This window comes from Pseudorasbora parva, chromosome 12, assembly GCF_024679245.1.
Source record: "Pseudorasbora parva isolate DD20220531a chromosome 12, ASM2467924v1, whole genome shotgun sequence".
Classification (NCBI taxonomy): Eukaryota; Metazoa; Chordata; class Actinopteri; order Cypriniformes; family Gobionidae; genus Pseudorasbora; species Pseudorasbora parva.
In genome coordinates, this window is record NC_090183.1 from 29,450,241 (window position 1) to 29,461,839 (window position 11,599).

The following is an 11,599-nucleotide window of genomic DNA, read 5'->3' on the forward strand; positions in this document are numbered from 1 at the left end:
TATATATATATATATATATATATACATACATACATATATATACATAACATATAGATGTGTGTGTGTGTGTGTGTGTGTGTGTGTGTGTGTGTGTGTGTGCATAAATGTATAGCTGATCATCAGATGATCATTAGATGGCTTTCTTATAAAAGCAAAAAAAAAAAAAAAAACTAAGAAATTAAATCATAATAGATTAAAAATAAATAAAAATAAACGATCACAACAGCTTCAAATGGTCAAGCTGTTTTATGGACCACAGCTGGGTCACACGCTAAATGACAGGCTAGCACCTGCTAATATGACAATCTTAGAGCAGCTAAAAAAAACTACCAGCTAAAATTTTAAGATTAGATTTTTCTGCATGTCGTTGTGCATCTTTCTGTCGAAATCTCGGGTTATCAGAATAAATAATAATAGTAAACACATGAGGATTACTAAACAATCACCTCCTATGCACCATAAACGCGTCCGATCAGCTGATCTGCTTTGCTTCGTGACTCATAGCTTACTCTTTCTTAAAACAGGCCTGTAAGCATATTAAAATGCCCAAACGCTATATTATGCTGCAAAGATGTTAACACGATGAAGAGCAAATCAAAACAAAACACCCATGACACTATATAGACTATAACGTAATACTATTTAGCAATGCAGAAAAGGATAACATCCAACCTCTCGGTCCATCATGACATCACGAAAGCCACAACGGTTTATATAGGCTATTAATAACATTGCATTCACTACCTAAGATCGAAGTGTCTCTTTCATGCTGTATGACAGACTACCGCTACTAATAACAGATGCATTCAGTTACATCGAAACAGCATTTTCTTCCTACCTTTCGATGCACTGTCTCTCATTCTCCGATGCCCCAGCTGCTGTCAGAAACGCTGACCTTTCATTTGTCATTCGCTAGCTGTCAAAGGTCAGATTGGCGCATGTCCCAGCGAATCGTGCGGCGTTTCGAATAAGCGCACGGACGGATACTTGAATCAGAGCTACTTCAGTTCAGCATCATCGAATCAAAACCCACGAGAAAAATTCACAGACCGTCGATTTGATCTAGATTATTAGGCCAAACAGACATGGATATATTATGTTTAAAATGTTCAGTAACTGTACAAAACATGCACGGAACCGTTTATATTTAGCAAATCACGGAATGGATTTTTGAAATGGAGTCAAATATATCACTTTTTTATAGTGATATTAAGACGTCTGATTTATCTATTTGTATGCGAGGCGAGATGATAATTTTCGAAGTGTGTCAAACTGAGACTGCGTTTAGCAGTTGCACATTATTTTTGTGCGTTTCGGGACTTCCTTGATGCCTCCAATAGCCGCAGATGGCATGTGCTACTATGACTGAGGCTTAGATCATGAATATTTATTTGATTAAGGTGACGTTGCTAGATAAACATCCTCGAAACGGCTCTGGAAGCATCATATCTAATTAATATTCATAAGCTTGCCCTTCGCCGTAGTAGGATTCGTACATGACGTCGCTTTTACGCAAGCCGTTTTTGCATTCATATAGCTAATAATAATAAACCTTACATAATATAGGTTTTATATAGGCTAAATTTATGCTGATTGAGACACTTTTTCCAAGTCATCTCAAGGCAACAAAAAACAATAAAATCTGAAGCACAGAACCTTTTCATTATTGAGATGTATGTGATTTTTTTTTTTTTTTTACTACCAAACACTCAGAGCTGTAGAAAGAGAACAGATGAGGAAAAATAATTGTGTGCCGTTCCATTTTCCAGAGGGAATAAAGAGCACATTTAATCACTGCTTATCAGTGAATCAATCTAACTGAATATTGTGCTGATTAAAAACGAACAAAACACCAGGTAAACTAATACTATCCTTTTTCTCAATGGTCATAAACATGTTTCCCATGATATTCTGTGTAATATTGTATTATTATTTACATGTACTATTATATGACTACTGATAGACTGAACAGACCTTATATATATATATATATATATATATATATATATATATATATATATATATATATATATATATATAAATAATATGGCTACAGACATTAGCATTTCTCAACAAAAAAGTCCTTGTCATAAAGAAAGGCTGCAATAATGTTCATGATCTTTCACAGCCTCGTTAATGAATTTGAAAAATTGGCATTAGGAAGGCACTAGCCTATGGGCACATAGAACAAATAAAACATTTTTAGGAGATACTTTGTTCCACTGTCAATTAGTTTATTGAATATTATGTGTATTATGTTTATTGTTGGTGGCCACAGACAAATGTTAATGAGAATGAATAATACATATTCAATTCAAAAACACACTTAACATTTCTGAGAAAATAAGTTTATTTTCTTTGAGAAATAAAAGGAAAGCTCAAGCATGTGCATTATTGTGTGTGGTATTGCACAATAAGAGGATGTGGGATTATTTTGAGTGTTTTCTCCAACCCTTATTGGCTGGCATAGGACTGAAACAGAAAATGAGACAATGGAAAGCAAGAAAGAAGAAAATAAACGTTAACAGAGACAAATAAAGATAGGTTGATAAGTATCAGAAGGACATGTGTGCCAAACACTGATATTCTTCAGTTTGGGGGACAAATTTGAATCTAATTGTAATTGCATCTGTGGTTTCAGGTAAATCTATGCTTTAATCTTCTAGATAAAAATAAAATCAAAAAACATGTCACTGTTGTTATAGGTGAACTCAGATATGGGCCTTAAAAATGCAATGCCAAACAGTATTTACCAAAAACGAGGCAGTATTTAATGAACATTTGAAATAATATAGGATTATTTCATCACTTTTATACAGACATTTGTGTTACAAATACAGTTAAACATTCCATCAACGCATTTAAAAAATAAAATAAGACTTGGTGTCCAAAATAGCAATTTCAACAGATTAAGAAATTGTACTTTACCAAGGCATTTGTGGCGTATTTGGATTATAAATCTTGTAGAACACAAACATAATTATACAATTCTTAATAGTGTGTAGTAGCATGAAAAATGTAAGAAAGACAAATGCCACAGACAGAGATGATATAAAGTAAAAAACCTTTCGGAAATAGCTGACTCTTACTGGAACGCTTGAACAGTTCAGTGTCTCATTCACTTTTTTGTCTACCCTTCACTTATTATGCACATGTGATTTAAATCACATCTATTCGTATCTAGGAACCGATAACACTTTATAAAAGCAGAGAGCAAGTTCTAGAAACTTTAGCAACTGAAATAATAAAATATAGCATTATGAAAAATATTATACTATACCACTAACGGACAAGCTGCAATCATAAAAATGGCTAGCATTGAATCTTTGGAAATCGATGTGGTCAATCAGCAATTCCTCTGAGATGAGGCCACGTTCTTCTCTTGGATTAGGATTGTGAGGGTATTTCCTCAGTGAGTTGAAGCACACCGTGCATCTGATTGGATGGTGGGGATTTTTGTGCTGAGAAGAGTGCTGATATTCGGCCAGATTCGATCAGTCTCTGTGTCTGAGAATGTGTACAGAATGCCTTTAGCCCTTGAGAGAATTACAATGCTGTTAGTAAACAGGTACGCAAATCATCTGTCAAGTCACAGAAGTACAGCACACCAAAATATGAGGTATTTCCTATGAATGTGTTATGAGCTTACTTATAGAAATCTATGACTGGTTTAGCAACATCTTTGTAGTGTCTCAGTCTGGCAACCAGGGCTTCTGGTCTGTCATCTTCCTGTTGAATCAATGGCCCTCCTGTGATGTCATCTATACCCTGCAAACACAACAGAAATTAATTTCTGTAATTACATCTATAATTACACTGTTGACCCTTCCCTTACCCATTAGTTCACTCTTAAACCTAACCATACAACCATACCTTTCCTTAATTTCACTTGTATCCCAACTATCCCAACTTTATGTTAGTACATTAAAGACAATATTTCTTATGTTAACACGTACATTAATTCAAATATGCGTATTTGGCGTACTGTCAGGGGGAGACTCAGAGCTCGGAATTTGGCCTGGACCCAGAGTACTCCCTCCTCCTTGACTAGGATCGAAACCAACAGGGTGGAGGAGGGATGCTGTGAAACTTGCTGCTATAAAGGGGTAATGGCTATATATACCAGCTTCCTCTTGCGCTGATTGGTTTGATTACCTGAACGTGCTCCTCCCAAACATTGTTAATTAGACTTCATAAAGTGTGACCAAAGGCAGCTGGAAAGATGTGTATTTAAATTGGTCATTTATGTAGTAGAAAACTGGTGCCTTCTAGACTGAGAAAAGGCACAAAAAAAATTCTGGCTCATATGGATAAAAGACAACAACTCCATGAATGCACTTGCTTCGCTGCCCTACGAGGCCACTCCCAAGCGCCTACCAGTTACATCACTTGCCCACCGTCGCAATGCCCCCACTGTCTTTTTCATTTGTATAGCAATAAAATAAATGAGTTCAGTTAGAGAACAGACACTACAATAAAAACAAATGAATTTGTTTGCTCAATACAGTACAAGGCGAAAGAGAGTCGCAGCACAGACCAGCAGCAGAAAGTGAGGAGAGGAGCTGAATGACAAAATGATCGCGAAAGATTTGGTTTTAAAGTGAAATGTAAAAGCTTCTATTTAAGTGAATTCGTCATTGTACCGTTTTGTTGGTGTATTATCATTAAGAATAATAGTCTAATGAACCCACAATTCAAGCAACCCACCCCCGAATTGGTGCTTATTATAAACCCAAATTAAAATGAGCACGGCCGCACGGGCATTCATTCACAACTGCAGTGTCATTCTAGCCTGGCTCTGCCCTTCTACATACTTTCACTCAATTTCAAGTCTTGGATTGCAGTATATTCTCTGGTTTTCTCCAGTCAAATTTTACCCGGTCCAATCAGCGAACAGAGGGAGTGACTGAGAACGATGACGTTGATGTTGTGCGCTAGTTTGAGTTGTAGTTCAGTAATGGTGGCTTAGAAAGATGCGAACGAAGCCATTTGGTCCGTTGTGGCACCTACCCAGAAGTTAAATGTCATGTTTCTTGGTCTATTTTAATATTAAGGTCTAAAGCTCAGCTGGTACGCAAATTATTAAACGGTAAAGCTAATTATGTGGTAAGAGTTGTCAGAAGAATCAACCATGGATCATTAAAGGTTCTTCCACAAGTTTTTTGCTAAACAAAACCCTGTCCAGAGTTTAGATCCAACCCTGTTTCAAAACACCTGGTTGTAATTTAAATCATTTTAAATGCCTCTGGGTCTTTAATGCTGGAACTAACCTCTGCAAAAAGGTGGATGAGGTTCATAAGGGTAGTGTCATTTAAAATGGAAAATTTTACTTTCTACAACACAGAAGGTGTTTCCACTTGAAGAAAATCAGGTTTCAGCCACAGTGTGAACACACTTGCGAAACTATTACGAAGACTGCAAAATATTGTGCCTTAGTTCACTCCCTAGTACAGTAGTAAGTACACAGACACACTTAAAAAAATGGTAAAATCTCAATGAACTGGTTTTATTAATATCAGTATATCAGCCTAAACATATTCATTCAAATCAATATAACTATTTGTATAGACCAAATCAGGTAGAAATAGCTCTTTAGGCTAACAACTAAAAGTTACTTTTATAAAGCATTTCAGATGCTGCCCTGCTGTCAAAATCAGAAATGTTTGCTCCCTAAAAATGTTCAGAATGCCCAAATTTTATGGCACAATAATATACTTACTCTATTTAGCAGGAGGATAACATGCTATACATTGATGTTGTAGCTCAACCTGCTTTTGGAGCCAAGCAGTCCGAGTAGTATGAGTTTAAAAAATAAGACTTCTGAATTAAAGTTTCATAACCTACTAAATCTCATCTATTTTTACGTAACAACATATACTGCACTGTGATATTCTATCTCAGTCAGAAACAGAGAAGGAAAAAGACTAGGATTTTCACCTTGACACGGGGAGGATTGAAGCACATATTGTACACCCTCCCACTTGGTGGATGTACCCAGCGATGTCGCAGTCTTTCCTTCAGTGTTTCCAGAGGGATGTTGAGGTTGATGGCTACATCCAGATCACATGTACTGTTTAGGGCTTCAGCCTGAGCTAGTGTTCGAGGGAAACCTGAAAGTTAAATTCACAAAAAGTACTTAACACAGGCCAAAATGTTAATACGCACCTGAATTATTCACATAAGTGATTCAATTTACTTAATTTCATTATAACATTTTATGTTTTGTCGTTTGTCCATTTTGTCATTTGACGGTTACAAATAAATACTATTTTGAAATTTCACACTTGTGTTGCAATGTGTAGGGTTGTAACTATACATAAATGTCAAAGTGTTGCAATACTACATCCGTATTGGGTCCCCCACAGACAATTCTAGAAGCCACGTATTATGTATTTTTTTTAAAATCATTATAGCATTCCCAGTGGGGGACCTGCTCTTTCATTACTTATGACAATGCTTTTTTGTAAGTCTATTTTAAATGTAACATTTAGTTGGGATTAGCCTTTGCAGTTTGCACTTTAATCTGTACGATCCTGCAATAAAGGAAAGCTTGTTAATCCATGTAGCAATGTTTGTAGGTCACACTGCACACCTATTCAGTCAATGTCTGATATCGTCTCATCCTATCATATTTTGGGAGCTAGTGACTTTGACTTTCTAAGCTAGCAGCTGTAACATCTTGATTTTCTCATAAAATAAAAATAGGCAGCATAAGGCAATGTATTTCCAATGCTCCTATTTTACTTCCTAAAATGACTAGCACTACAGATTGTTTTGAGTTTCTGTTGAATGAAGAAATGAAAGTTTTGCTTCCTCTAAAGAGATTTAGCTTAGTCCTAAATAAATAAATAATATAGCAAAGGATTAAACATCAAAGTCGCCATGAAACGAAAGTTGCGATAGTCTTTTCTTCCCTATTGTGATGTATATCCAAGTGAAACAGCTTCTCGAACAAAACAAAAATGTAGTGTGTGACTTGATTTTGACCATCAGGAATTGATTGGATCATGGTGGTTTGCGATTGCTATGATCTCATGTGACAGTTTGTCCCGCCCTCGCTGCAGTAAACACATCATCAGAGAAGAGATGTACGAAGGAGTTATTTTATCATTGGTATTACTATTTTTATCACAAGGGCACATAGATTCAAAACAAAACAATAATGATGTGCACGGATAACTCATTTATAATTAACGCTATAATATTAGATGTAAAAATAAGAAATGTCCATTTTGATTTTATGGTGATTTTAAATGGAATTTACCACCATACCATCCAACAACCAGCTGTACTTGGTCATTTCCTCCAATCTAGGCAGAAGAAGACGTGTCATGACATGGTCTGGCACCAGCAATCCTCTTTTTATATATGTCTTAGCTAGAACACCAGCTTCTGCAAAAGACAAAACAATGGAACACATATCTTTGCGTATGGCTTAGTTTATATATATATATATATATATATATATATATATATATATATATATAAACTGTGTGTGTGTGTGTGTGTGTGTGTGTGTGTGTGTATTATTTTTACAATAATGAAAGCAGCTGAGAACTTTAAAAACATACTTGCACATAAATTCTGCTTACTTTCATTAATATGTACACACAACCTTTAACTGAGACAAATCAATTATTAATCATATGATTTTAAACAGAAACAGAGTTTATCATATAATAGACTGAGCGGTCACATGAGCCTTGAGACATTGATGTCAAATGTTTTCATATAGAATTCAACGTTGTTGTGGATACATCATACAACATACAAAATATGATACAAGGCAAATATCAACTTTTTACAGTTGCAAACTATGCCACAGCTAAAAGTTAAAGTATATTTTTCTGGTAGCTAATCAACCTTCAAGGTTTTAAAAGGGTAAAAATCGGGGGGTAATGTGTGTTATAGCAAAAAAAAAGTTACATATATTTTTAATTACCTGAAAACAGGTTACATTTTTTATATACTCTGTGTTCAATAAAAAATCTACTAGCCATGACACCGTTATAAGCATGAGTAAGACAGCCATTCTGTGGTAAATAGTATATAATGTGTTGATTATTATGACAATTCCTTTCTTTATCTACTTGCACGAATGACAGCTGAAGTCTTAATAAGGAGGTTGCATGGCAACAACGAAAGAAAACAGAAATGTGGAGGCATCTTGCCAGCATGGCAACTTTCATGCGCATTCACCTAGCATGAACTCTTAACATCATCACGCCCACAAGGGTGCACAAACGCATGATGTATTCCAAATTAGCAGGGCCAAATTCTGAAGTTAAAGAGAAGATCATTTGCAAACCCACTAATTATCTTACTATATAAACCGCAAAAGTTAGTTACGCCCCTTCATCTGATCACGGCATCCTTTCTGTTACTGTGCATCTAGCATTTGTTGCCATCGACAGGTCTCCAGAGATAAGCAGCTTCCAGTAAAACTAGCGAAAATTATTTAAAAAAAAATTGCAAATTACGCACCAGTTTTAGCAGAGATGTTTTCTCGAACAAAGTCTCCACTGGACAAATGTTTAAGACCGAAATTGTGCGCGATCCTCTCCGAGATGGTCCCTTTGCCCGAGCCTGGGGGACCCATGATAACAGCCCGGAATAACTTGGACATATCCTCACAGAACTGCCCTGTTTAAGTTACAATAAAAAACGAGTCAGGCATTACTACTGAAACAATGCAAATCATTCAATTATTTCACGTAGTTTGCAATGTAAGGCGCTTTGCATTACAATTCAGAGATTACAGTTCTGTTAAAGCAGATCTCCAGTGCAGAATGAGGGGTGGGGACCTGAAACATCGAATACAACCACAAAAATCACACAACAATAAGCGACTGGAAAAGTTTTAGGTCAAAAACAACAGATTAACTTACCCACCCAACCGAGTACTGTACAATTAAACTGTTATTTCCACGGTGAGAGCCTGTTGCCACCGTTCATTAAACTCGTGTAACGTTAGCCCTCTGACGCACCGCCTACTGCTCTTTATGTAGACGTGAGCGTCTCCTCTCTGCAAATGAATGGAGGAGAAACATAAACGCCCTATTTTTAAAAAAAACGCCTCTGGTACGGCGTCGCACTGAAAAATATAAAAGCTGCACCGCACAGGACAGGAGTCTTGTCGTTGAAGTGTTTAACTTATAACTGTTGCAACGCAATACATAAAAATCTTTTAAGCACTGTTGCTATGGTTACCTCAGGCAAACGCGAGCGACTTGTTTTGCAAGCGAAGCGTCTGTTTACTCACCACTGGTTGAAAACGGGTTCGACGTTGATAAATAATCCGACTTTTAGCTTCCTAATATGGTTATTTTGAGAGATTGAAGTAGGTGGCGCACATGATATCTTGAAAGAGGATCTTTACAGAGGAAATGCACTATATTATGGCATTGTTAAATAAAATAAAAAATGTTAATAGTTCGCAAAAATCCCCCCAAAAAAGAAAAACTCCATTTCAAATGCTGAACGATGCATTTATTTAAAAACAAAAGCGACGTGTGGAATTGGACGCTTCATGTACCCGACTGTAAGTGTGACAGCTTTCCCTTAGACTGTAAGGGTGGAGCTTTAAACATAGCTTATAAAATCCATAAACTATTGAGAAGCTATATAGTGCATAAATGCATCGACCAAGCAATTTGGGACACAATTTATGCAATTCTTTCCACACGCAACCAAATGTGCAGGGTATGGGTATAACCGGTGTGATATTGCCCCCTGTCTGATTTGGACAGGACTTGTTTACTGATGTTGGTACAAAACATTCCTCAGATGCCACGGCATTGTTTATAGGTTTTCAAAAATGTACCACTGACACGTCTACCACATTGATATGGAGCCACAGCAGTGAGAAGGTGCCAGAGCCCATGGGACCTCAGCAAATTTTTAAATGGCAAGATCATGGTATTAAAAATAATCATTTTTCCCCCCTGATTCCTAAAACACACATAGGCTACACACAAAAAGCTGTATAGCTACAATAGTCTTTAAAATGATAAAGTGTGTGAAATAAATTCTTCAAATCAAATGAATCAATAGCCAATGTAAACTGATTTCATATGTTAATGTATTATTTTTATCATTTTTAAATTGGAATAGGCTAATTATTTTTTTCTCTATTTACTCCTTTATGTCCACAAAAATGCTACATCAAATCAATGTTACATCGAAAATGCCAGGAAATATTTTTATATGGGTAAAAATGGGAGTCAAAAAATATTGAAAACCGCTTAAATAGAGTCAGCTATATAATTACCGTGTTAAGCAATTTATTTCCGAGGTGCCTTACGGTGGCGTCAGAACATAAGAGATACTAAACGCAGTTCACTTCGGGTAAAGGCAGCCTGTGTCAAAATCCGTCGACTTTTCAAACCTTCTATATGGCAAGAGTCAATCTGCACTAAAGAAAGTGGTGAACTTTGAGCGTCAGGACCCGGAAGCGTGTTATTTTATTGTCACATGGCTTGAAGATTTCAATAACAACAAAAAATGGCGACAATCACGTTGTTCGCTGTAAGGCGCTTGCTGCGTCATTAAAAATATTCACGTAAACACGGGAGTTTAGCGTTGCAAATGCAGGTAAGTACTTTTACCGTCGGTAGAATATTACAAATGTCTAACTGCGACAGTGATATTACATTAATGGTTTTACCTTAGAAGTACGTGGTGTTTGTTTTTGCTATGAGAGGGGTGTGTGCGCGCGCTGTTGGGCGTTAGCGCGCATCAATACAGTACAATAAGACGACTCGCAAGATATAAGACTATAAAACAAATCGATATAGCAAGTAAAACAGCTGCTTTACACGCAGATGATTTTAGATAGCATATGACATAGTGATCATGTAATGCCTTTTCGTGTTTTAACTTATGTATAATTTATTGTAGATAATACTGACTTTATGACGGTCTAAAAGGCTTTTTGCTCAAACATTGTATTCATTTATAGTTTATAAACTATATTACTCTGGGGTTCCACACATAAATTACTTTAATTGAAAACTAGTTTCATATAAAGCATAAACATTTTCCATGAGAAGTCGCAACACATTACAACAGGGAGAATAGTCCCCTTTTAACCCATTAAAATGTTTTTCTTTCCTTATTTTCTGAAATAGCCGCTATAAGAATGTTAGGCAGATGTTTTGTAAGATTATTTGGCAGGCGTTTCCACTGTCCTGACATGGCAAACACGACGCGCTGATGGAGTTGTTTACAAGAAGAGATTCACACGGAGGGCGGGGATGCTGTGGGAGGAGCCACTTGTTTGCCAAATGCAAGAGAAAAGCATGGAAGGTGGAGTCAGAGTTACCATAACAAGTCTGGCGTCACAGCCACAGCAGTGTGTATGAATTTTTAAAGCTCAAAACGAAGGTATTGAGTCTTTTGCTGTCAGATAGGGAGCTGTCATTTAATGCAATGTATCCAATGAAAATATGGTATGATATTATCATTTCTGCTACACATTGTAAGTCATAAAATGCTTCATCTACAGATTTCTATAATATATAGTCATACAGTTGGAAATGTCAGTTTTAATTAGCCTATATTATATTTTATGTTATATTTTAAATACAGTAAACCCATG

General features: G+C 36.3%; 2 protein-coding genes across 6 annotated transcripts in view; both read right to left on the reverse strand.

Moving 5' to 3' along the window:
* dnajc6 (DnaJ (Hsp40) homolog, subfamily C, member 6) overlaps positions 1 to 1,271 on the reverse strand; it is a 50,304-nt gene extending 49,033 nt beyond the window's left edge. The window contains exon 1 of the mRNA XM_067459799.1: positions 839 to 1,271. The gene's annotated coding sequence lies outside the window, so the exon portion shown is untranslated. The remainder of the gene's footprint in view (positions 1 to 838) is intronic.
* A 1,477-nt stretch (positions 1,272 to 2,748) lies between these two features.
* Positions 2,749 to 10,424, reverse strand: ak4 (adenylate kinase 4). 5 transcript variants are annotated; one of them, XM_067459800.1, is made up of 7 exons: positions 8,889 to 9,013; positions 8,746 to 8,804; positions 8,485 to 8,643; positions 7,273 to 7,392; positions 5,938 to 6,110; positions 3,650 to 3,768; positions 2,749 to 3,536 (listed from the first exon to the last, which is right to left on the reverse strand). In XM_067459800.1, exons 3-7 carry the CDS (start codon positions 8,624 to 8,626, stop codon positions 3,410 to 3,412), a joined length of 681 nt encoding a protein of 226 aa, XP_067315901.1. In that variant the 5' UTR covers positions 8,627 to 8,643; positions 8,746 to 8,804; positions 8,889 to 9,013; the 3' UTR covers positions 2,749 to 3,409. The 5 variants fall into 5 exon arrangements, with proteins under 5 accessions (XP_067315901.1, XP_067315903.1, XP_067315905.1 ...); XM_067459802.1 differs by having other exon boundaries at positions 8,893 to 8,999; XM_067459804.1 differs by lacking the exons at positions 8,746 to 8,804; positions 8,889 to 9,013 and adding an exon at positions 10,271 to 10,424.
* Between the last annotated feature and the right edge of the window lie 1,175 nt (positions 10,425 to 11,599).

Excerpts from the sequence above, each read along its gene's own strand:
- ak4 (XM_067459804.1), bottom strand. The coding sequence starts at position 8,626 with ATGTCCAAGTTATTCCGGGCTGTTATCATGGGTCCCCCAGGCTCGGGC. Across the intron at positions 7,393-8,484 it reads AAACATCTCTGCTAAAACTG|AAGCTGGTGTTCTAGCTAAG; the intron begins GTGCGTAATTTG and ends TGTCTTTTGCAG. Across the intron at positions 3,537-3,649 it reads CCAGTCATAGATTTCTATAA|GGCTAAAGGCATTCTGTACA; the intron begins GTAAGCTCATAA and ends AATTCTCTCAAG.